Below are 26,938 nucleotides of genomic sequence, written 5' to 3' on the forward strand. Positions count from 1 at the left end.
AGAGTTCTCAAGCATCAACTTCACTTTAGAGGAGAATGCATTGGTCAATGTACTTTGACCGGAAGCTGTAAATATTTTAATTGTATGTTTCTTAAGGTCCATGTACAGAGTATGAAACATGAATTCTCGTATTGAAATTCACAACAGAGACGGAGACAGAGAACAAAAGAAAAACAACCTAGGTGAACCATGCCATGTGAGAGAAAGACCTGATGTATTTGTTTATACGGGCATCAGGCTATCTCTACCGCATCAGCCTAGACGTCTCCCAATTCATGTGTCCTCAAAGACACATACTCACATTTACAAGCACAGGGGTTACCGACGCCTCCTTTGATCAAACTGTACACACACATACACACACACACACACGGAGAGAAGGATAAGGGTGCCACTGTCATAAAAATAAACAAACCAAAATGGCACCAAACAAAACAGAACACAGTGCCTCTTTGTCTGGATAAATTCATGTTGCCCTACACACTCTGAGGGGGAGATGACATACATAGAAAAAGATTAGAAAAAAAAAAAAAAAGAAAGAAAGAAAAGGTTTGGTGACAAAGCGCCGTGATGTCATTCTTCTGCCCTGGTTTGGTTTCAACAAAACACATTTAAAAAACAAACAAAAAAAAAAAAAAAGAGAAGAAAAAAAGCATGGGTTTTACTTCATAAACTCCACATACAATGATGTTAAAAAAAAAAGGTGCTAAATATTTCAGTTTACTGTTATGTGCCTAAGTTAAGATACCAGCTTTGGTGTGAATTCTGTTCGATAGAAATGACATGTGATATTAGCAAATAAGCTGTCTTTTGGTCTTGATACACTCTCAATTCATAGTTCTCATAAATTAAAAAAAAGCATGACATTATAAACAAAATTAATGTATTTACCTGATGATTATGATGCATAGTGTTAAGTACTAAACATAGTCATATATTTACAACAAAGCTTCTCACACGCTCCAGATCATTTAAAGTGGGAGAAAATGACTTTAACTTATAGTGAGGAATAAGCATCTAAAAACCAGTGATGACCCCAATCTCTAACATAAGTATATTTGATGTTAAAATGAAAGTTTAAAGACATAAAAACTTAATACCTGGAGCTCAGCATGGTTATGTTACTTGGGCACAAAGGGAAAAAAAAACAAAAATAAAAAAACAAAAAACAAAACAAAACAAAAACAAAAAAAACAAGGGAAAAAGATAAGAAACATACAGAAATACACAAATGCACATAGTAGAAGCTAATGATATTCAATAGCACCTGACACACACATATATACTTTTTCAAAAACAGCCACCTGCTTACTATCAGATGTAATCAGTGCAGTTGTAAACAGGTTCCATTTGTTAAAGAAACGTTGTAACAATGTTAGTGAAGTGTTCTGCATGTAGTAAAAGCGCTGGCAGGTCTTTGGCCCTCCTGTCCATCTGGGGCCAGGGAGGAGTCAGACTTGCCTTGCATATCTGTTGGCTTGCGCTTTTTGCATATGAAATAAGTCTGTCTCCGCTGACAGAAATAGCACCATCTTTTTCTTGTTCATTTGTTTGTTGGGGTCTTGTTTAATTTTTTTCGGTAAAACTAGATCATGCCGATCAGGAGCAGGAAAACCAAATGGCTACTGCGGCAAGTGACTGGTCTATGTCCTCTTCATGCACACTTGACACCTGCTGACGTGTGTGCGAAGAGTTCCGGCTTTCAGCGTTGCGGGGACAGGTTTTCTGGAAAAAAAACCCCCCACACACACAGTTTTCTCTCAGACAATGAAAGAACTCGAGCATAAAAATGTTACTTCAGGCAGAAATGTGTTTCAAAAATGACTTAATCAGCATTTAGATTGGCAAAGATAGGCAGTTGCTAGGTCCTTGATAAGGAGGAAGATATGCTTCAGTGTTCCAGAGGGAAAATTAATCATTTGGGTTCATTTTTAGGGTTTGCTCCTTGTGATTAAACTGTTTTTGTGATTTTTTTTTCAGACATTATTCTTTTGCCTTATATTTATCAATATATTTTGTTGTTAGCACTTTGAAATATAAATAAATAGTAAATATATCAACATCTGGGGGCTTGAAAATACATCTGGGGCCCTGAAAATAGTACAAAGATTACAAAAGACTCGGAGAACCCTAGCAAAAATTAAGTTTAAAAAAAAAAAAAAACATTTGACGTATTTTCAAATCAAATCTGTTCATTTGGAGATTCATTTAAGACACAGTCACTACCTGTAATGGCACTGTAAATTAGTGTAGTTTTGAGTGTGGTTTCATTCATTATGGAAAATAAGCATGTTGCTAAAAAAAAACAAAAAACAGGCGAGAACAGGGAAGCAATAATGCCAAATGTCAAATTAACAGCTATAACAAGGCCATATTTCAAAAAGGTTGAACTTCCCCTTTAAGCCTTTAAGGGATCAAATTTTATGCTTTGGGTTCACCACGGAATCGTGTTGCCCCCTAGTGCCTAAGGTTGAAACTGCACCTTAAATAACTAATTTCTCAGGATACTGAACTATCATAGCATCAAAGTTGATCATAAAAGTGGTGAAAGTCAGTGAAACCCTAATGAGTTAATAGCTGAGGAAGACAGAGAATGAAAAAGGTGAGGGGATGCACACGTACCTAAACATGTCCTCATCTTCGATGGTTGCCAACCAGAAGCTGTAGGAATTGGCATAGTAGTTACACGTTCCACGACCATGGCACTCAATGAAAGGGGCACTGCGGAATTCCTCAAGACAGGAACCAGGAGAGGCCAGCGCCTGACCGGAGCCTTCTGCACCAGCACTGGTGTGCTGTGAAAGAAAGAAGAGACAGAAGTAGAGGGACAGAGGGGAGAGGGAGAGAGAGAGAGAGAGAGAGAGAGAGAGAGAGGGAGAGAGCGAGTGAGACAGAGAGAGAGAGGGAGAGAGAGAGAGGGTGTGGAGCATGAATGATCTAAATTTTGTGCTTCATTACTGTACACCCTGCAAAACACCCTGCAATGTCTCTGAGACATAATCGTGAGAGTGTATTTTAGCGTATTATAACATTCGTCTCGTAATCCTGTTGTAATCAGGACAATGTCTAAGTGTATGCGCTACAGTCTTCATTGGTTCTCACCATGACGAAGGAGTATCCGATCCAGAGGGATTCCCAGCCATATGGGCACGGAGGGATCGCAATGGTCTGACTGTGCACAGCTATCACCATAGCAGGAGCCTCACACACTGAGCACCTGTTATAAAATACACCCAGAAACACACACACACACACGTCCGTTTAAATGCAATGTACTTGTGTTAAATGTTTATTTATGCTCCAACCAATTGCTCAGATTCCCATCTCACACACACACACACACACACACACACGCACACACACACACGCTACCACACCTGCTGATAAAAGGCTTAATGCTTTCTCCAGTGACGGGGGCCATGCTCATGGGCATGGGCTCGGGAGTGGTGAGCCAATAGGAGTAGTCATTACGGGACGCAAAGTTACACACGTTGTTGATGTTGCAGAAGAGGAAAGGCATGGGACTGAACTTCCGCAGACAGCTACCTGCCGTACCTACAAGCGCAAGAGAGAAACAACTCAGGGAGTCTTCAGCTTGCCTAGTTATCTCTGATTGTCTTTACCGTGTGTGTGTGTGTGTGTGTGTGTGTGTGTGTGTGAGTGTGTGTACATGTATGTGAGTGTGTGTCTATGTGTGTGTATGTGTGTGTGTGTGTGAGAGAGAGAGCGAGAGAGAGAGAGAAAGAGAGAGAGAGAGAGAGAGAGAGAGAGAAAGAGGAAGTGTTTGTGTGCGTGTGTGCGTGTGTGCGTGTGTACCTATAACTGACCTAAGTCTTGTCCATGTGATCTCTCATTGCCTTGCACATAGAGCAGTGAGTATCCATCATAGATCGTTGTGGTGCCGTGAGGACACAGGGGGACCTCCACGGACTGGCTGTGCCTTGTCAAAAGGAAACCATGGTCCATGGAAGAGGGGCCAGGAGGTCCTACCTGGCCAGGTACACCATCAGGACCTGGGGGTCCAGGATGTCCTCTGGGTCCTAGTGGAATTCAGTACGGTTTTAATGCAGAAAGTCAGAGTGAGTCAGTATTGGTGAGAGAGAATTACTTTCGTAAGTGCAGAGCGGAGGGGCTGTATGTTTGAATTTGTTTACCAGTGGGTCCAGGTAATCCGGGCTCGCCTTTCGCCCCAGAATGTCCGTTGTACCCCGGTGTCCCATCAGCACCTTTAATACCCTTGGGACCATTTATTCCTGAAAGAGAAAAAGAAAGGAAACAGAGCTGAAAAAACAAACTGATCTTATTTAGTGGTATTTGTAAGAGTATGACTTGTGTTGAATGTGGTCATGAGTATAAACACATACCTTGCTGGCCTTTCAGGCCAGGGAAACCTGCTGGCCCAACTGGACCTTGTGGTCCTTGGGGTCCTGGGAACCCAATGTCTCCTTTGATAAAGGTGTGTGGGCCAGGGGGGCCTGGTGGACCTTCTCTACCTTTAAGAGTTGGACATTCAAACAGTCAAATCAGGCAAAGACTACAGATATAAGGAAAGGTAGGTAGTGAAACCAGATGCAGCTAAACTATTTCATGTTGTCCATGTTTCATGAACACAGAGATCAATAAATTATATAATTCACAACATGGACATTTTGTAAAACACGTTCAACACAGCAAAGTTCACACAAGTGTTTTGTAAGTGTTTCTCCACTAGTGTAAGTACGAAGCTATGCAAACCGGGATGGTCTATGTATTTCAAGACGTTGGAATCAAACAATAATGAGAGAAAAGACATGATGGGGTTTCTCTGTGTCCATCTAGAGATAGAGCTGAACACGTACTCTTGCTCTGACGTATTGCTACAGTCACATGTTCTGTGAACTTAAAAACAAGTAAAAGTGCTCATGAGAAAAGGAACCTGTGTGAAACAATGCTGTCTTTACCTTTAGCTCCAGGTAATCCTCTATCTCCAAGCTCTCCTTTTGATCCAATCACTCCAACTTCACCCTTAAGACCTGAGGGAGAGGTAAAGACCTTTAATGCTCAGACAAATGGTCCTCATTCTCTCACCATTTCAGACAATGTTAAACATCATCCAAAAGACAGATTAGAGTTGTAATTGCGGACTGAACGTTGCCAATTCATTAAGTCTGTGTCGTGCTTAAGTTAGGAGGCTTAAGAAGTGGCAAGACAGCTCACGTCGCTGACCTGTATTAGCAAGACCTATTAAATCTGCTGAAATGTGGAGACTATGTCTAGTTATAATGAATTATTTTTTTCACTACATCATGTTTCCATTATGTTATTGGAGTTACCGTGTTTACAGCAAATATTGCCATTAGACCTCAAGCATTTATACTGCTCATTTGTAATGACGTTCCTTATGTCACATGGTCAAACTCACCAGGAAATCCAGGAACACCCTGAGGTCCCATTTCACCCTTTGGTCCATTGTAACCTGGCAACCCTGGTTCACCCTGTTTGGCACATGGACACACACACAGACCTTCAGAACAATCCTCAATTATTTAAACATTTGGTAACTGTGTAACAATAGGAACAGGCATAAAATATGTATTTTTCTATTGGAAGAACAAAACAAATAAAAACATAACCAGTTGTTTGTGTTGATAACTGCATAGTTGCTTTGACTCTCATTACAATCTTCCTAAAACTTCATAAGTTGTCAATAAGCCCTTTTTAAAAAGTGGCTGGAATGACGTACACGGACGCCAGGGACACCGTGGTCTCCTTTGATTCCTTGCGTGCCTTGTGGACCAGGTGGACCCTGTTCTCCTTTGTGCCCTTTAGAGCCAGCAGTTCCAGGAACACCAGGGGGACCTGGGTGGCCAGTTGCTCCTAAGATTTGGTAGAGTTGGAGAATCGGATGAGAGTCTCATCCAACACTACAGGCGACACGAGTAACGTATCACCATAGCAACACATGGCAACAACAATATCATTTATTAAAAATCTAGATTATACAGTTTCAATTCTCATATGTATCACCATGATACTTATTTATTCTCCCCAAAGTATTTCATTTTCATTCATATCGCTTTTCAGTTTTGTTGCTCAGATGAGGTCAGTGAAATAGTGGTGCTTATTGATGAGCAAATTTTGTCTTTTTAAAATCTATCAGATTGCATGTATAGCCTCCAAAAAATCTAAAATATCCTCCCTCTCTCTCTCTCGCTCTGTCTCTCGCTCTCTCTCTCTCACTTGCTCTCATGCAAACATTAAAACACTGGACACTTAGACATCAAAGAAAAAAAAAAGATCCAGTGCGTGCAATACGGCACTTACGATATTATCTATAGAGTCTTAGCTAGAACATCTAGAACTTCAGTGGCATGTAATCTGCCCCTGAGAACTGATCAATTCCTTTGTGAGATAGATTCTCGTCCATTTGCAACAAAGAAAACTACTAGAGGCAACAGTTAATTTGTTTGTTTGTTTGTTTGTTTGTGTGTGTGCTATTAGTAAAGCTCACCTGGTGCTCCAGGCTCTCCGCGAACTCCTGTATCACCCTTGGGCCCTTCCATGGGGGGTCCTGGGAGACCCCTATCTCCTGGAGGGCCCTGGGTCCCCTGATAACCTGGCAAACCTTTTTCACCTTTGGTTCCTGGTACACCTGGAATACCATCCATCCCAGGAAGTCCAGGGTCCCCTTTATCACCTGTGGAGAGGCGAATCCAACAGGATAAGTAATCAAAAATTGTAAACTGAGGCAAACAACATATGCTTCTTGTTAACTTATTTTCATGCTTTTGTTAATGGATCAGCTGAATTTAAGTAATTATTATTATCATTATTGTTGTTGTTGTTGTTGTTGTTGTTGTTTTTGTTGTTGTGTTTGTACTTGCCTGAGGGTAACACGGTGTGTCTCTGATAGTTTGAAATGGAATGTGCTTGACTGTGATTGCTTTACTGAACTGAGGTTGATTATGACTAACTGTGTTTATTAGAGGTTTGATATTAATTAGAGCAATGAGTTATTGGATTTAACCTTTGCTGCCTGCTTGTCCTGCAGTTCCTGGGAAGCCTCTGCCTGGTAGACCTGTAGTCAAAGCAGACAAACACAGTAATTTAATTAACATACTGCTTTATTATGAAAAAAAAACACACATCATTCCTGAGTATCTGCACATGGCAGGTCAGTTCTTCGCTTGCGGTTAGCCTGGAGATAGGTTGGGATATATCTCTAGTGAAACAGTCATAGGCCTATTACTCCTACATGCAAATCCATCAAGAATTGCATTATTTCACTCACCTGGGTCACCCCTCTCTCCTGGGGTTCCAGGTATACCATCTACTCCTGCTTCTCCTTTCTCTCCGTGTGGACCAGGAGGTCCCTGCAGACCAGGTTCACCTGGAAACAGCCGCAACAAAAAAAAAAAGATTCACATCTTGTGTACTTACATCAACACTCACGAACTAACACTTCCATTGGAACATAAACGTATTAATAGTCATCCTGTTTAACCAGGCCACTTTTCATGTCTGTATAACAATAGCACTACCCCTGTCAAAAAGTCTAAGTGGTAAACCCAAGATGATCACAGGTGCAAAACTTATCCATGTGACACATTCTGCACGGACTTATCAACAGGGATATTATTTACCTGGTCGACCTGGAAGACCTTGACCTCCGGGAGAACCTGGCAGCCCAGGAACACCTTTCTGACCAGGTAAACCAGGACTACCTGCACGGGAAGAAGTGCGCTTATGTTAGGAAAGTTTTGCTGCCATAGTATAAACTCAAATTTTACAATAGTAACATACTGTTCATTTCTGTACGCCATTTTAGTTATTATCAACCCGTGTTAGGTGTATTGTATATTTCACTACTATTATAAAAGCTGTTATATATAATTATTATCCGTCCCTTTCTGTACTAGCAGTTGACTGGGTTGTACAAGTCATAGTTGCTACAGAATGTTATTTGTCTCAGTACTTACCTGGATGACCAAAGCTTCCTTTATCTCCTTTGGGTCCTGCAGTACCAGGTATACCAGGGGTTCCCATCCCACCTTTCTGTCCCTTCTGTCCAACCTCTCCAGGGAAACCAGGAGGGCCTGTTTCACCCTAGATGTCAGTGACAGGAGAATGTCAGCAAGAGCATCAGTCTTCTGGCCTGAGAGGATCACTATTCAGTGTAGAACCTACACTTTAGGTCATGGAGTCCAGTGGCCTTATTAACATTTCCATGTACACACACACACACACACACACACACACACACACACACACACACACAAACGCACATACACACACACCCCTTGTATGCTGATTCACTTCCATTATAACAAAAGTAAAGAATAACAACCTAGTCTTAACCCTAACCTTAACCAAAAACACTTTAACATTTTAGTTTTACCAATAACAACATCTTTTTATTAAGAAAGCACCTACACACACCCGCACACACACGCGCACACACACACACACACACACACACACACATACACACCCACGCACATACACAGACACACACTATGCATCTGTTGAACTGGGTTTCACCTTCTCTCCAGGTGATCCAGGATATCCAATACCAGGCTCGCCTGCATCACCCTTTTCTCCTTTTGACCCATCTGTGCCCTTAAAGCCAGGGTGACCTGGTGTTCCCACCCCTCCTTTTGCACCCTTTGGTCCGACTGTGCCTAAAGCAGACATCCACATGCCACTGTTTACGTTTAGGCTACAGGGGAAATGGTAACAATGTAGTACAAGGAAGTACAATGTGTAGTCAAACTAGCTGAATTACACATTTTTCTGAACAACCAGAGCATGGGGCATGAAGGCAAGAAAATAGAAAAGAAAGAAAAGAGTCTGTTCTTTTCTCTGTACCTGGTACTCCCATGTCTCCCGTACTGCCTTTTGGTCCAGGTGGTCCCATACCTCCTGGTTCTCCTGGAAACCCAGGGTCACCCTTTTCACCTAGAAAGGACAGAACATCCACAAGAAACTATTTGCATCCTCTGTGTTTTCCATATTGAGAAGTTGTTAACAACAAGTGTAGGTGGTTGCTATTATCATACGTATACAAATGAGATTCCTCACCTGGCTGTCCAGGTAAACCTGGCATTCCGTCTTTTCCTGGCATCCCAGGGTCTCCTGGTGTTCCAGGGTAACCCTTCTCTCCTGTTGGACCGGGGTCACCTGGGGGAAAGAGAGAGAGAGAGAGAGAGAGAGAGAGTAAGAGAGGGTGATGAAGGTTAAGAAAGTGTCAGGCCATACATTTAGAAGATAAAAGTATTTTGTTAGACTGCATAGTCAAGAATAGTCCATGGATTTCCCCATCTTATATTTTCCTTCTGTAGGTTGTCTCCATAGATTCTGATTACACTTTAGATTATATCACTTAGAGTGTTCTCTGTCGACAGTCAAATTATAGACGTTGTCTATAAAAATGTTCTCGTTCATGTCTCACTGGTTTCTAAATATCTTTATTCCTTTGCGACATTCCCATTACGATTTGTTTCCACGTCATCCAGCTGTATCGATCTTCCTTCTTTCTCTCGCTCCATACCTCTGTCTCCAGCGTCTCCTTTCTCTCCCTTCATGTGTTCCATGTCCACGTCACTCATGTTACCAGGCGGCCCCTGTAGACCGGGTTCTCCTCTCTCTCCTTTAAAACCTTTCTCACCAGGATTTCCCCTAGGTCCACTACTACCAGGATCACCTAGGAGAGAGAACCGCAGTATTGTTACTGTAAGGGAACTATACCAACTGTAGTTTGTGCGACAGGCAACATGGAGTCATAGACCTTGACAAACTGAATCCTGACACAGCTCAACAAGATGATCGAATTGTTTTCCAAATAAAACCTGAGATGTTATGAAATCTGACTTTTCTGGGAGCTATGCATTAGTAACGTGGCGGTTTATCAAAGCATCTAAAGGAATTCATAAGAGTATCTTAGACCAATGCCAGGAATTCATAGCAGTCTGTTCAGTTTATAAGGCTAAACTTGTCCAGTTTGATCCATGTACTGCAAAACTGAAATCCCATCTGTACCTCTATATCCAGGCGATCCAGGAGATCCAGGGACACCTCGATGTCCTGGTTGTCCTGGCTCACCCATCATGCCCATGTCTCCTTTGGGACCTGGAACAAATCACACGCATTTTTTGTACAATCAACCAACAAACTATTCAGTTACACTTTGTTCAACCCTGTTATGCTTCAGCACTTTTACTGTTCTTATAAGAAGCTTATAGAGCAAAACGGAGTGTGTTTCACCACATTTTTAGCTTATCTGTTGAGAACAGTAGTTTTGGTTCTTGGAAAAAGAGAACGACTAGTACAGAAGACACCTTTTACATGAATTAACACTTTATCCGGTACACCTATATAAAGCAGCTGTGATTTACACATAATTTAACATTTTACTGCTGGCTAATTTCAGAGCTATAGCAAAACTCCTTTCACCAGCTTGCACAATATTATTCACCTTCCGGGCCAGGTAAACCATCTTTTCCAGAAGGCCCTTGAAATCCTGGAGAACCTTTAGGTCCAGGTGTTCCTGGGAAACCAGGGGCACCTTTCTCACCAGGAGGACCTGGCATGTCCAATCCAGGCAAACCACGATCACCCTTCTGTCCCTTTACACCACTCTGACCTGCAAAGTTCCATATAAATAGTCACTCTGTGTATGAATTAGTGTATGTGTGTGTGTGTGTGTGTGTGTGTGTGTGTGTGTGTGTGAGAGAGAGAGAGAGAGACTGTGGAAGTGACCTTACCAAAAGGACCAGGATCTCCTCTTGGCCCCATGGGTCCTGGTGCTCCAGGCTCACCACGCCCAGGAGGGCCAGGTGGTCCTGGGAAACCATGTGTTCCTGGCGGCCCAGAATCACCTGAGTGTGAAAGATCAAAGTGTTCATAACATTGTCAGAACTACAATATTATGAGTCCATTAACATATTTGCCTATGGGTGTGGTATTATGGTACTGGTACCTTTTAGTCCCTGAGGACCAGGAGGTCCAGTGCGCCCTTCAATTCCTGGGATACCCGGAAGTCCAAAGCTACCTTTCTCCCCTGGAAATCCTGTCACTCCTGGTGGACCTGTAGAGCCCTTTGGTCCTGGAAGACCCCGCCCTGGTTCACCCTGGAGAAAAACAAAGTCAGCAACAAACATATAGAAGCAATAACAAAACCATATAAAGCATAACACCAGAGAAATATGTGTGTATATATATATATAACATATAAAATATGTGTAGAGAGAAACCTTTGGCCCAGGTATTCCTGGACGTCCATCCAAACCAGGAGGACCTGTTCGACCAGGCTCTCCAGGTAGTCCTGCAGCCCCTGGTACTCCAGAGTATCCTGGGTAGAAGAAGAGTATAGAAACACAGATCATTGGAATAAGTAAATCCGCAAGTCTTTTTTTTTCTGGTTTTGAGAACATACGCTAATACAAGAAGCATATTAATTTTAGGCATGCTTAAAATTCTACACTGAGCCATTAAGAACAGAATCTTTTTGGAGTGCTCTTTTATTTATTTATTTTTTTTCCTGCCAGGAAATAAAGTACAGTTGGCCAAAATTAACCAAATAATACTGAAGAGATGTAGATACAACCTTTTGGACCAGGTGGACCAGGAAGCCCAATTCCTGGAGGGCCAGTGTCACCCTTTTGACCTGGGCTTCCTGGCAATCCAGGAGCACCCGGAAAACCTGTGTCACCTGCGTTGGAATGCATGGACATTAGTGATAATGTCCTTACTTGGTCCAGAGGAAAGCAAAGTGAAATTACACAGAGAAACTGAAACAAGTATGTTAAATTTCCAGCTGCATTAAGTGTTACAAATATAACTATGGGCAAAACGTAATGACATTAAACACTTATGTTTGTACTGATGGATAACATAGACCATCCACACCAAGAATGATACCCTCTCTATCGAGAGGTAGGAAGGTAAGTCAGTCAACACAGTGACTGTAACACCAGTGACTTTCATAACATCTCTGAACTGCCACTGAATCCTCATAGCATTTGTGACTGTGGTAGGTACCAGAGGATCATTATTTGAGAAAAGACATACATTTAAATAGATGAACCACTCAAAGTTCAGTAGTGCCACTCAATTATTCAGGAATTATTCAGGAATAATTGAGTTGGACTATCCAGGGATTTTTATCAAGAGTTTTTTTGGCACTATAAACCAAGCCGTAAACTGTGTACTAATGTGGCATTTGCTTATTAATCTCCCTTTGATCAAACACACTGTTGAAGCAAAAATTACTTTGACCATAGTGAGAAAATGAATCCAACAGAGCATTTGACTATGAGACTTCCTTTGCTCCGTAGACTTTATCCTCTTGTTTTATTATTTTGTTTTCGTTACTTTACTGGCTTGACATTCACTAAACTACCTTGTGCTTGATAGCAGGCACAACTGTTATATGATCCTTTGGACATAATTTGATTAAATAGACCAGTGAGTAAATTATCAATGGTAATATTAATAATATTCCATATGGACTCCTCAGAAACAAAGCAATCAACAACAGTAACAATAAACGAATATCTCCAGTGCTGACATTTTTCTACAACAATCAGATTGCAGTGAAAATGAGTGCCAATCATGTTCTTACTTATTTCTCATCTTCAGACAGTATCAATAATGTTGATCTATTTGCCACATTTAGACCAGACCAATACTAATGATAATGTCATTACAGCAATATAGCAGATCATACTGATCCCATTTGATAGCAGTATAAATGCCAATAACTTGCATCAATGGGTCACAAAGTTATGGGGTTACCCGAACTCACCTTGAAGACCAGGTATTCCAGGCTCTCCACGTGGACCAGGTGTACCCTGAGGCCCAGGAAAGCTCACACCTTTTCCAGGTTCACCTTTAACACCTGCAAGGAGAATGGAGTCATGATAGAGGAAGGTGTGTTCATTTTTGGGGATATGTACCACACACAACAGCACACGACACCTGAAAATAGGCTCACAAGGTAAGGCCTCCGAAGGTGTGTGTAGTGTGGGAATCATTATCAAAGTCAAGATTCAGAATGCTAGCAGATAAAGCCAAGTCACAAAACGTCCCTCTGAAAAACGTGACTTAGTTTAAGAAACCCTTTTGTGGCTAAATTTAAACAATGCATCTTGGTGTAATATTTTTTTTATCATGTATTTTCTACAGTAAATCACATGTTCAATTATAAAGCAATAAATTACAATGTGCCATAACACTGGGGGTTCAAATACCAGCGTCACCATGGGCTGGGTAAGGTTTGTTTTAAGAACACAAATGGGCACGTTTTTGGGTTGGGTCAGCTGGATAGGATACGCTCCATCATTACGCTTTCACAATTCCTAGTCAATGAGCTGCAGATCTACAGATATAGTGCCGACCCCTGACAGATGAAAAAAAGTTGGTGGCTCCACGAATAGTCTTTACCTGCCCATATTGGCACATGATAACGCCGTACAGTAATCAGCATCTTATATATGACAACACTTTCTAGAGGATACTGTTTACATGTTTAAAAATACACTCTTTAAAAATGCACAGTTTAAACTGTTTACATGTTCAAAGATAACTGGTTGTGGTTATGTCAAGTGACCAACTGCAATGAAAACCCACAGAACTGACCCTATTAGCCACCCGTAAAAACTGCCAACAGGCATCCTCTTCAGATCAACTATGTGCATTAGACACCGAGTGACCAGTAAAAACAACAGCTGACAATTCACAATTGGTTCAAGACTTAGGTTGAGTCAGAATGAATTACCTGGTAAACCTGGCCTTCCTGGCACGCCTGGAGCTCCTGAACTACCCTTTTCACCAGGCTGACCGGGCTGTCCAACTCCGGGGAAACCTGGAGGGCCCCTCTCACCAGGGGGTCCACGGACACCAGGGTCTCCATCTCGACCGCGCTCTCCTTTAATGCCCACTCTGGCCTTTAGAGAGAGGAAGGTTAGACAAAAAAGCTCAAACATTCAAAAGGAAAAAAAAAAAGACATACTGAAACTATGACCAGTCCATCTTTCTGACATAACATCGCCTGCGTGTAGGGTACGTTTGGGAAGATGCTATTGGTGCAAAAGATTAAAGCAGCTCATTATGGCTTTACTTTTGTTTCATGTTTCTGCAACGTGATACTTAAAGTCATTCATTTCTAAAGAGACTGACAGATTTTTTTAATACTCACTGGCTCTCCTTTCAGTCCAGGTACACCTGGCAGTCCATCTTTTCCTGGCAAACCATCCACACCTGGCAGCCCTCTACCGCCAACCAAACCTGGTAAACCTTTCTCTCCCTTAAGTCCTGGTGCCACATAGATATCGCCAGGTTCACCGTGAGCACCAGGTGCACCCATTAAACCTGGAGACCCAGGTGTACCCTGCAGACCAGAAAACATACATCGGTGCTTTGTTTCACTTGTGCTGCAAGAAACATTCTGTCTTATTGTCTTGATGTTCTTATTATTCACATTCCACATGCAGTCTCGCATTCACAGATGATAAAAGACAAATGACAAAACCAAATAAACAGTCAACATACACAGTGATCGGATGGCGTGTTCATCATTTTTTGCACAAATTGTTTAAGCACACAAGACGAGGTCCATTCTTTGATACCAAATAATCCCAGTCCAAATGGTACAGTAAATTAGTCAGACAGTTACTGCTTCCTGTGCAATGGGAATATTGCACACAAACCACTCACAGGTTCTCCAGGAGCTCCTGTGGTTCCACGATCGCCTTTGTCTCCCTTCCTTCCTGCAGTTCCGGGGAAACCTGTCGCAAAAGGGTAGCAAAAAATAATTAGACACATAACAGAGCGAACACATGATTATCACAGCAAAAAAAGAAACACTTTATAGAGAAGGATACAAAAAAAAAAAAGAAAGAAAAAAAAATATGACCTGAGTCAGAAATAAAGAATAGATAGACTCTTTTACTCTACCTTGCTGTCCCTTTGGACCCTGTGGTCCTGGGAGGCCTGGGGACCCAAAAGAAGAACATTCCACGCATGTCTCACCCCTATCACCTGAAAAGATTAAATAAGATTAAGATTAAGATTAAATTAAAAAGAGTTGAAGAAAACAGGACACTGAATGAGCACTGACAACGCCACAGACTGTTTTTTTTGTTGTTGTTGTTGTTTTTCTTTTACGTTGTTGTCTCACCTTTCTGTCCCACCTCTCCCTGTAGCCCAGGAGGTCCAGGAGGACCAGGAGCACCTCGTTGGACGTCGCAGTCTTCATCTGCAGAATGACCAAAACGACGGACAGGTAAGTGTTGCTAGGCAACAAAGATAACATGGGCCCATTGTGTCTGTACAATGTCTGTCACAAAATCAGTAATATATGAAATAGTCTGGAAATTTCTGAACGACATATCTACAACACGAGCCCCCTCTAAGCATATACATTTAAATATAGATTAATCTAAATAAATACTGAATCGATTAGTTCAATCTGAAAATTAGTTCAAATCTCCGTTCAGAACTGTCACTGCAATAGCAGCGGAAACACCTAGTATTCAGTTAAATTAGTAATCCTAATTTTCATGGGATACCATTTTCATTGAATACCATATGGTGATTTTAACAGGACAATGGATTCTGAAGAGTATTTGTGTAGATTTGGCATAACACTTCTAATAGTACAATGGATTCTGCAACATATTGGTGTGGATTTGTTATAGTGGGTTTAATAAAACAATAAGATCTTACTTAAAGGCCCTGGAGGACCAGCTACACCTGGTAGCCCATCATTTCCTGGTGGCCCTCTAAGAGACTGTCCGTCAGCACCTTTATCTCCTTTCTGACCTATTTCTCCTGGAAAACCTCTCTCACCAGGTGGGCCCACAAATTCCCTTCCTGCAAACAGTTATAGGAGAGATCTGAAGAAAACTGAAGCACTGAAGCACTGGGTCTATCTCAACAGTTATAAAAACAATGCAGTTTCACTGGTCATGTGACATTGTATGGATTAAATACAGTCCGTGTTCCACAAACAATTTATATGGATATTCAAATATCTTTGAAATCAGATGCCCATATTCATCACTTACCTGGAGGACCTGGGTCACCTGGGAATCCTTGAAAACCTATATGGTAAAGAGAAAACAGAGTCTTTAAAGTCAGTTAAGAGCTGGTAGATGATAATGTGTTTAATGAGTTGTGTAACCTCCTATTATGTGTGAAACGAATGATAATTATGGTGATGAAATGAACACTGATTTCTGAAGGCTATTCTGAGCATACTTTATGTGGGTAATATCTTTCAACCACTGGCTTAGGATAATGATTGTGGTAACTATGATTCAGTTCAACATCAAACATTTTTTAATCTATTTTATCTAACAAAGGCTTATCATCAAAGGACCTCCACTCTTCCTGTGAGAGCTTACATAACATCATAAAAAAAATATATGAAGTGTCAGATGTCAGTTGAACCTGCTATCTTCGTCGTACAGCTATGATCACACTGTTAGAAGGAAAGGTGTTTCCTGGTTGTGTACCTGGTTGTCCTTGTGGTCCTGGTTGACCAGGGGGACCAGGTGGGCCAGGAGGACCATCACCCTGTGAACAACAGAACTGTGAGACCAATACCAGTATGACAGCTGTACCATTTCATGGTAAAGAGAAAGGCTGAAAGTCTCGGTTTGGGTAATTATCACGAGGCAGAACACTTCAGGACAACTACAAGCTGAAATCTGTAATACACTTTGGACACTGAATCGTGGGTCATGCCTGTTCTTGTGCAGTGACTGTCTGAAATGAGTTGTTCTGGTTTATAACCACAATTAGGGCACGACTGATTAAAATGAGTTGTCGAATTATGACGATAGTTGGGGTGCGGCCATTTGAAATGAATATTCATAGGGTATAAGTATTCATTTGGAATGAGTTTTTATAGGGTATTGGAATACTTACATATCCTGGAGGTCCCCTCTCTCCCTTTTCACCCTAACATGAAAAAAAAAAAAAAAAAAACGTAGTACATTATAGCATGTTACAATACTTACAGTCTATTTCTAGTGGTATTAAAAATGACAATTACAGCAATGCACTCCCACTCATGCTAATATCTATATATGTAATTGCTTTTATCATAGATAAATCATGTGTGATAACTTACTGGCAGGCCATGGCGCCCAGGACTGCCAGGGGTTCCACTCTCTCCCTGTTTAAAGGCATCACAGTTGAGCAGTTTGAGGTCAAAAGAACACCGAAAGAGAATGTCCTCCACAATATATTGCTATATTAATTATATATATATATGTACACACACACTCACATACATATAAACATATAGATAGATAGATAGATAGATAGATAGATAGATAGATAGATAGACAGATAGATAGATAGATAGATAGAGATAGAGATATATAAATACTGTACCTTGAGGCCATTTTCTCCATCTTTTCCTGGTTTTCCCTTAAAATAAGAAGACATGATTTAGCCAGAAAAAAATGCACTCACTTAAGTGCTGACATTACCACTCTACGGAAATTCTCCTTAAATTATGATTTGATCCGAAATGGCTCAAAAGTATGAGGAGAATACTAACTTCTTAAAAGCTATGATGGGGGAGAAAAAACACATAAGACTCACTCTAGGTCCTGGAGGTCCTACTTCACCTTTAAATCCAGGATGATATGGTAAACATTGACCCTGAAAAGACCAAAAAAGGTGACATTGAGTTTTACTACTATTACAGGCATATTAATCAAACGAGTGTGTTTAGTACACAGCAGGCTCTAGCAAGCAAAAACATCCAACAGTCATCACAATATGTCTGCCCAATTTAAAAATTTTACACAGCCCAAATGTCACATATACCAAAGACAGAGGCTTGTGCAACGTGTATTTTTATTGTGGAACTAATTACTTACTTTGTCTCCCTTTTGTCCGGGAAGGCCTGGCTCACCCTAGAGAACACATCCAGCACAAAAATGACCAACTATTTTAAGCACTGCAGCCAGTTCATGTAATTCATGTTGCTGTTTGCTTGAATGAACACAGTGCAAAGAAACACAAATTACAATGGTGAATTATTAAATGACATAAAGCACAGTTGTTTACATTTGTGCAATAATGCGTGACTTATACCATTTCTGTTGGTAAGTAAACACCATTACATGCATCTGATCACAGACTACAATATTCATACACACACACACACACACACACACATACATATATATGTATCATTAATGTCAAATCAAATCATCAGTAAACTCATCGTAAATCTGTTTACTGTAGATTACCAATACAGAGAAAAAGCCTGAGTTTATAAATATCAGGGTCTATTGATAATGTTTAGTTTCTATACTCATGATGACAACTAAACAAAACCGATAGCACTTTACCGGATTTATAAATGGTTTATAATTAAGTAGGTTGTAAACTCTATATAAGTCATTAATAAACAATTATAGACAAGTTATAATACAGTTTTCATACATCAATGTGGGCTCACTCTTTAGCAAGATCAAGTTACTGTTGCACTTTTCATCTGTCAATTCTGTTAAATCTCAGATCTGGCTAGTTGCTTAGCCTACTTCATCTGGTCCCTTCATCAGTCGGCATGTTAAACTGTCAGTTTCAACTCAAGTTACAGACATTTATAACTACCAAAAGGGAGCCTTACTGCAAGGTGTAAAACACATCACCATTTACTAATGAATTACGAACATTTATAACTGGAAAAAAGGAGCCTTACTATAAAGTGTATTTACATCACTATTTGTTAATGAGTTGCTGGGTTTTCTCAAGAGTGATGACGCTGTCTTTGCCCTTTCAACAACATACTTTTTATTTTGCAACAGTGCAAACCAGGAAGCAAAACACTTAACTTACTGACACAGCAGGAGGAAACTACATCATTCACGCAGACAATTACAGTTATGGTACACAGACAACATTACACTACCACAGGAATTAATAACACAGCACAAAGACTACATGATGAACAATAGACATACACCTTTACTGGCCACAATAGGAAACATAAACTGAACAATAATGAACTGGGGCTCAATAAAAGTCCATCGCCCCAAGGCATGCTGGGAAGCTCTGCCCATCTACCCCCCATGCCCCCCCCCCCCCCCCCCAACACATGATGTACCACTTTGATATGACAGCACATCTCACATAAACACCCATGATAATAATGAGGACGGCTGCTGATAGCATGCTGAAAATGTCAAGATAAACAATACTGCTGGAGCCTTAGTGTATGAATCTAGTAATTTGATATGTTAATTTGATATGCCATAATTTGATATGCCAAATGAAACTTTTTGACTATTAAGATACGGTGACAGTGGTTACAACACCGTTGTTAAGAAATATCTGATGAAGCTGACAGGTACAAATGCTGGCTGATGGAGAAGACAAAGTAAGCAAAGTAACCAATGAGATCTGAGGCTTAAAAGTACAGATAAATGTGGGATCACTATTTGGCAAGTAACAGGCCACTGTTGTACTTTTTATCTAATGTGTTACAACAGTTTACTAACGATTTATAAAGTGTTCACAAACTCATTATAAACCATTCACAAACCTTTTATAAGGGTAGTCTCATTGTGAAGTGGTACCACAAAACCTGATATGACTAATTCTGACAGACCATGATCATATTTCAGGTGCACTAATGTAACTAATGCATTTCCATTCAACTGTGCATACATTTTATTACTAATAATAGCCAATAATAATAGAACACTTGCTTTTAGAACATTTGATTTTAAAATAACCAGAAAAAAAAACAAATTAATGTATCATTTATTGGATTTGGTCAGTTGTATTCAGTTGTGGACTGACGCTAGCAACGGTAGAATTGATTTTAAATCACTGAAAACACTGATGTCGTTCAGGTTACTAGAGACTATGATTAAATAGGACAACAAAATTTTTGTACCTTAGGTCCAGGTACTACAATAGTCTCACCGGGGCCACCAACTCCTTCTGGACCCGGGGGACCAGGTGGGCCTCTGAATCCCCGGTCACCCTGAGGGAATGGGAGAACAGCAGGATAGTAGAAAAAGAACAAAGTGACATGAAACAAAGCTAAGTTTCAATTATAACTGGGGGCGGACGGACTTGTGTTTCTGCAGGATAAATTTATACATATATACATACATGCATACATGCACGCATACATATATATGTATAGGCACAGGCGTGCGTGACATTAGTGAGGGGCAAGGGGAGGAGAGCTATCTAACGTTAGCTGGTCAGCCCTAACATTTTAACTGTGTGCAATGTAACTATTGAACGGATGTTTAATTTTCTTTCCGTTGGAACGAGTTCATACCTTACGGGTCTTCAATGACCAGGTAGGCGAAAGTGAATAGCTATCATAGAGTCATAATTATTTTATTGATAGGCGCAGTGCTCTTGAACAGGCAAATTAAGTAATCAGTCATTTCAACTGAATAACTCAGCAGGCTATGGTCCAAAAGGTTGCTTAAGAGCTTAAAAAAAGTGAACTTGTGCATTAGACTTTACCAAGTGGAGCAAACCATGTTGGTTTTAGTGTTTGAGAACCATCTTTTTGTCACCACTCATGACAGCTACAGTGCAACACTAGCTCCAAGGAAAGAAATGAACGAATGACTTGAAAAAAGACTCGTTCATTTTACAGAACGAGATTCAAAGTTCCAAGTCAGTAAAAAGATCCGAACTTCCCATCACTACTCCAAACAACTGCCTACTACTGCTGTGTACTCTTCTACAGTTGAGTGAAGGATCCAATGGATTTACGAGACTTAGTCACACGCTCTTTTTAAGACTTTTCATTGGTTAAATATTTTAAACATTGATAAATATAGCTTATTTGATAAATGTTGACGCAAGTTGGCTGAGATGGCTTGTCCCCCCTGACATATGTCTCAAATGTCACCCGTGGGCATAGGCATAGGCATAATTATCTTGACATACTCAAAAACAGCTTAAACCTGGAGGTTCTCTTAATGTATTGCTTTGAATGTAATATGAATCACAGACACATTGCTGAAACTCACCTTCTCACCTTGCGGACCCACAAACGTTAGCTGATCGTCCTTAAAGTGAACAAGATAATCTCATGTTAAATCATCTCACTGTATCATGACAAGAAAAACAAAAAATGACAACCCCCCCCCACCCCCCCACACACAGAATTTCACAGCCAAAATGCTAGAGAATATAAACGCATACCTTTGTACCGGGGGGCCCGGGTGGACCCCTTTCTCCCTGTAAACAGAGAACAGGATGTTCAAGTATAACTCAGTTGACCAGATTTCTAAACACATTAAATTATGTTGAATAGTCCCCAGCAATGTAGACTACATTTTCTGGTGTTCTAAAGTGATTCTAAGAGTCTTACATATCCCAGGACCTCCTAGGTGACCTCTTCCAGAAAACCGAAACGTCACATGATATCAGTGATATCAGAATATTTATGGGAACACACTGTAAACAGTTCCAGTCTATATAAATCTCTAGTGTGCAGCTGACACTGTCCATGACTTGTTGGTTAATCTGATATAACATCTTGTCAAGCTGGGTCCACTCCCACTTCATGTACCCAAAATACCTATTAAGTGTTGGCTAAAGATGTTTCCATCATAAAGGATTTTTAATGCTAACATTTAAGGATCATGACAAAAAATATCGTAATTATGACTGTTGACATCTGAAGCATGGAGACATTCAACAACCTGATTTGGATGAGTATAGTGTCATTTGTTCCATTTTGTTCGATTTTCTCTTTCTGTATTTCTAAGTGTTTGCACTGGAGTATTGTCTTAATTCTCTCACTTTAAGTCCTGGAGGACCAGAAGGTCCAATGGGTCCAATGATTCCCGGTTCTCCTTTCCTTCCCTGTAAAAAAAAAAGAACATTTAATATCAGATTGTAATGTACTTTATCACCAAAAAACACATAAGTATTAAAGTATAAAATAAACGTACACTCACACAAAGAAAACATAGTATAGTGACTACACACACAGGCATGAAGAGCAACCCAGTGACAACTACTTCAAACAACCCAAACAACCTGTGGTCCAGTTAGCACCCAGCCATTTATTCCAACTCAAAGGTGTAGTCTGTTACACCACTAGGCATATTTGTAATGGACACGCTGGATTTCAGAGTTTCTCCAACACGGGCAAGAGCGGCAAAAGTGGTCCCATGTCAGACTAACTGAATTGCAGTTAGAACATGCCTGTCTGAACTTATTGTCCATTCCAAAGAAGCGCATTGTAGACGAAAGCAAACGGTATCTATCAGTGGCTCTTTGAAATTGGAACATTTATGAAACTAAGCCAGTAGACACACATACACATACACTCACACACACAGAGACACAGTTACTTACGGGTACACCTGGATTTCCAGGGAAACCTCGTTCTCCTTTCTCAGGAATGAATCCACCAATTATACCACCTGGTTCACCCTGAGAGAGAGAGAAAGAGACCAGAGACACTATGATGTGATTGGCCACTGAACTTAAAGATTGCATCTGGCTAGACAGCACAGGATGTGTCAGTCTATACTCTTCATCTCAAAGTGGGTTTCAAGGGAGGGGACAACAGAAACATCTAAAACCATCTACAGTATGTGCAGAAACACTGAATCAAAATCCTCTTACCTTCTGTCCAGGAAAGCCAGGAATGCCCTGAAAAAAGACAACATTTCCAGCATTAGCAGCTCTGTGATAGGAATGACCACTGAGTTCTACGCTGATATCATACTAATGAAGAATATCTTTCAGAGTGATTCATGTAATACACCAAGTTTATAATATCTCAAGCAGCAATATATGTCTTACAGGTGGTCCTTGGATCCCAGGAATGCCTGATATCCCATCTCGACCTCTCTCACCCTAAAAGAAAAAAAAAAAGGTTTGATTGTCACATTTCTTCCCTGTCATATCACTGTCCATGGGAGAGGAAAGTTCTTTACGTTGAGTAGAGTATCCATTTACACTGCAAATAAAACATATATCTGATGCAACATTTAAATACATGTTTACCTTTGTTCCATTGCACCCTGGGATACCTGGAGGACCAGGTGGACCATCCTGACCTGGGAGACCCTTTTAGACAATGAGATTAAATTGTTGTAGAGAGACTGAATTTTTTAAAAAAGTTCTTAAGGTATATGCTTAAATATGACATATTGTTATAACGTATAATGAAAACAAATTTTAATTTGTATCTTTACCGGAAGACCTGGAGTTCCCGGAAACCCAGGTGGACCAGGAGGACCCTACACGAATGGGAGATACTGATGTGATTGCAGTTTTACCTCATTACACTCTTATTATTTCATTATAACACATTTACAACATCGTTATAACAAAGTACAACTAGCGAGATCTTATTCACATGACAAGGATCATAACAGTACAACACATGCCAATTTCATGACATAGGCTAGACAAATAAACTTGTGAACCTTAATCCAAGAATGTTCTAGACAAATCAAGTTATTTGTGACTTACACGTGTTCCTTTCATTCCAGGAGCTCCTGGCATTCCAGCGTCACCCTTTGACAAGTAAAGGAAAGATAGTCAGGCAAAAACAAACACGCACTGAATAACAGTATCCCCTGTTGCAAGTGTGATGTCACTATTGTTTCCATTGTTGTGATGGATCTGCAAGGCTTTATTTACTCACTTTGGGGCCAACTGGTCCAGGAGGGCCTTCGTGGCCTTGCATACCAGGAAATCCCATATTGCCTTGCAAGCCGGGCAGCCCTCGCTCACCCTTAGGAACAGAGAGCAGAGGTGAATACATACAGCTTTTCGCGCAGAGCCAGGGAGCACATAATCAAAAAATGAAGTTTGAAGAAATTTCAATAAATGAATAAACATCCCAAGTTCTGCCCACCCTTTGTTGTTATGTAAGGAATTTCAGGCAACAATTTTCAGAAAATAGCATGAAATGCACCTCAAAGGCAATAAAAGCATTTTTAGCAATACCTACATGCAGTGGGTGTACAGTCCACTAGATGGCAGCATAGATCTGCCTGTAAGCAAATGGCCTGCTATTGCTAACAGCACAACTCTTCTGAGTTACCATAAATTAACAAGCAATGAGAACAACAACATATGTTGATTTTAGGCATGAACTCAACAGACACATAAATTACAATTCTCTGTTGGGCAACTGGTGAATAATTCTAGATGGGGACTTGAAAATCACTGTCATTAGTGTCTGCTGAGGGCATGTGTGTTTTAAAACCATATTTATTTTGATTAGAATGAAATGTGCAATTATTTGGGAACTGAGAGAGTGTTCCCAGAGATTGTGAAGTGAATTTGAGGGTGAATGAGGCAGCGGCAGTGCAGGGGATCTGGATCTAGATCTGGATCTGGATCTAAATCTGGATTTGGGCTTGAATGTTGTTTCTTCCAGAAAGGTGGCTTGTTATTTGATTTGGGAGTCATCAGAGACCTGCTCTGTCACTTTTCCCCTTTCTCTCTCTCTCTCTCTCTCCCTCTCTCTGTTTTGGCTCACATGTCCTGCAACAGATTCTATATGATTCTAGATTCTAGATGCCCACCAAAGTGGACAAAACAGTCATGGTGAGAGACTGAGGGTAACATAATGGTACAGTGTAGTAATACCTGTAATATGTAATATGTCTCAGAAGAGATATTTGAGGACTCACCACAGCCAAAAGAAAGATCAAAGCGGATTTGATTTGATGCTTCTTGTGATACCAACCTTGCATTCAGACCCTCTGCTTTCCAGTTTTATACAAGGGGCCTTGAGAAGCTAGCGTAACTTCTCAAAGGTCTTCATTCACCTCATTGAATAACTTGTTGTTTGTTTGTTTATATTGGTTTGGTATGTTGTTTTTTTCTAATAAACATAAACAGCTGTCAGAGTCCAGACTGACGCAGGGAAAAGATGAAACAGTATGAAATGACATATTGAGAAGGAGCACTAACCTTGGCCCCTTTTACACCACTGCAGTCACAACCTCCACATGATGATCCTGAACATCCCTGAAAAGAGAGAGAGAGAGAGGGAGAGAGAGGAGGGGAAAAAAAGAAAAAGAAGAGTCAGAATGGTAGGGTGCGCTGAATTTCGGTGAAATATCACAGCAAAAAAGCACTGTGTGACAAACCATGCAAAATCCCGTTCGGCCACTAGGGGGCGATAATAGTTCGTCAAAATGCCTTAGGCGACTTGTGACCGTTTGTCTTGCTATGGAAATCACAGATCTCAGCCTATAGAGCTGAGTTTTACCCAGTCCTGCTCTGGCATGTTTTAGGCCAATCCCTACTCAAACCAACCTGAACCAGGTCAACTGCTATTGACCGAGTGCTTGATCAGCTGGGCAAATTCTACAACGTGCAGAGTTCTATGTCTGCAGGAGCAGGTATGGATAACAATGCTATAGGACACACACACACACAGACCTGTGACATTTATGTGTTAATTCTTTTCTTCCATGTTACAGATTCATTCAAATATCAAAAGACGCTTATTTTAAATTAAATCATGAAAAAAAGTGAAGCAGCTGACTGACCTAAAATTTACCAATTACAGCTACACAACAAAAGCAACAATGTCAGCTCCGTTAAATTATTATGGTGAACATGAACTCATTGGCAGGCTTACAAAGATTTGGTCTGGATATGGCAAGAACACACACTGTTGATTTTAACCCAGTCATTTTACCAAATAAAGAAATGAAACTCAGGCGAGCGGTAAAAAGAGATCACAAGTCAGAAATCAGTGAATTTGGCAGTTTATATTCAAACCACTGTGTTTGGAGTCGGTGCTAGTGTCAGTCAGTGTCTGATTCCAACAGGAAGATCATTTAATGTGTAATAATGCTGGTCTGGTCTTAAAAAAAAACAATACGCTACAGCGCGGTCCAAGCACCAGCTGAGCCAAACATTTCCAACTTTGCTGCTCTCTCTTCCTCTCTCTCTCTCTCTCTCTTTTTCCTCCTCCTCCTCCTCCTCCTCTTCCTCCTCCTCCTCCGTCCATCCTCCTGGACTCATTGGAGACCAGAGCTTGGGAACAGACTAGCACTCCTCCATTACCCCCATCCGTCCAACTCTCTGTCTCCAAGGGCCAGCTGTTCTCTCACTCACGTGCAAGGCATCCAGCCAAGAGACTGCAGCCAGAGCACATCTGTAGAGACATGGCTTTGCTAACTCCAGCTCTAGTACCAGGGCTGTGGCCTCAGAGAACCCCCCCGCCCACCCCCCCACCACCACCACCCCCTCTCTTTTATGCATGTTCAGGATAATTGAATCAGTGTGTGGGTGTCAGGGACCATGGGAACTGTGGGTATCAGTCTGCAAAATCGCCCCTGGCCTGAGCCACTCCGGTCCTCTCCGTTAGCCCAACAATGTCTCAGGGGAATCCGTGCAGCAGTTTGAAATTGCTGGATTAACAATATAATATAGAACATTATAAATTGTTTTGCTTCATGCAGTCATTCATAATTACAACAGGAAAGGAAAAACAACAGTTCTGTGTGACTAGAGTTCTAGTTTTGTTTTTTGGGGGGGGGGTTTTCTGAGTAGATCAGTGTGAACTTGGAGACAATATCTGAGGCAATTTTTAGATTGAAATGTTCTATGGAGGTTGTAAAACTACAATGCACACTGACAAAGACAGCTGCCAAAATCCTATAGTTTCAGTAAAAAAAGATGGTGATGAGGGTGTTCTCTTTATCCCAGCTTCTCTTTATCCTTTCTCTTTCCATTTTCCTCTATAGACATAACCATACAGTGAGATCTATGGATGATCAGATATTCCAGGTCTCCCAGTGCATGACAGAGGCAAGGGCACGGTATAGGTCCCCTGCCTCTTTCTCCCACCCAGAGACAAAACACACAAAAGACTGTGCTATTCATGTATGTGCACGCATCTTTTTCATCACCTCTGTGTGCGCGCTACACCACTCACCACCCCTGTCGATGGCTATCACCT

General features: G+C 40.9%; 1 protein-coding gene across 1 annotated transcript; it reads right to left on the reverse strand.

Moving 5' to 3' along the window:
• Positions 1–1,483: 1,483 nt before the first annotated feature.
• col4a1 (collagen, type IV, alpha 1) lies at positions 1,484–25,252 on the reverse strand. Its single transcript, XM_030787602.1, has 52 exons — positions 25,235–25,252; positions 24,934–24,990; positions 23,654–23,743; positions 23,479–23,523; positions 23,199–23,243; positions 23,008–23,070; positions 22,804–22,857; positions 22,624–22,650; positions 22,351–22,428; positions 21,790–21,852; positions 21,187–21,222; positions 21,012–21,050; positions 19,907–19,996; positions 17,877–17,912; positions 17,596–17,655; positions 17,383–17,418; positions 17,117–17,161; positions 16,912–16,944; positions 16,497–16,557; positions 16,047–16,082; positions 15,706–15,852; positions 15,158–15,235; positions 14,935–15,018; positions 14,695–14,765; positions 14,177–14,368; positions 13,757–13,925; positions 12,785–12,877; positions 11,585–11,689; positions 11,232–11,329; positions 10,958–11,108; positions 10,743–10,856; positions 10,454–10,621; positions 10,018–10,107; positions 9,530–9,682; positions 9,061–9,159; positions 8,848–8,937; positions 8,521–8,660; positions 7,959–8,085; positions 7,623–7,703; positions 7,271–7,369; positions 7,007–7,057; positions 6,491–6,676; positions 5,723–5,856; positions 5,402–5,474; positions 4,941–5,012; positions 4,365–4,493; positions 4,155–4,253; positions 3,828–4,040; positions 3,378–3,555; positions 3,103–3,217; positions 2,623–2,795; positions 1,484–1,725 (listed from the first exon to the last, which is right to left on the reverse strand). The coding sequence occupies exons 1-52, from the start codon at positions 25,250–25,252 to the stop codon at positions 1,644–1,646; spliced, it is 4,866 nt and encodes a 1,621-aa protein (XP_030643462.1). The 3' UTR covers positions 1,484–1,643.
• Between the last annotated feature and the right edge of the window lie 1,686 nt (positions 25,253–26,938).

This window comes from Chanos chanos, chromosome 10, assembly GCF_902362185.1.
Source record: "Chanos chanos chromosome 10, fChaCha1.1, whole genome shotgun sequence".
Classification (NCBI taxonomy): Eukaryota; Metazoa; Chordata; class Actinopteri; order Gonorynchiformes; family Chanidae; genus Chanos; species Chanos chanos.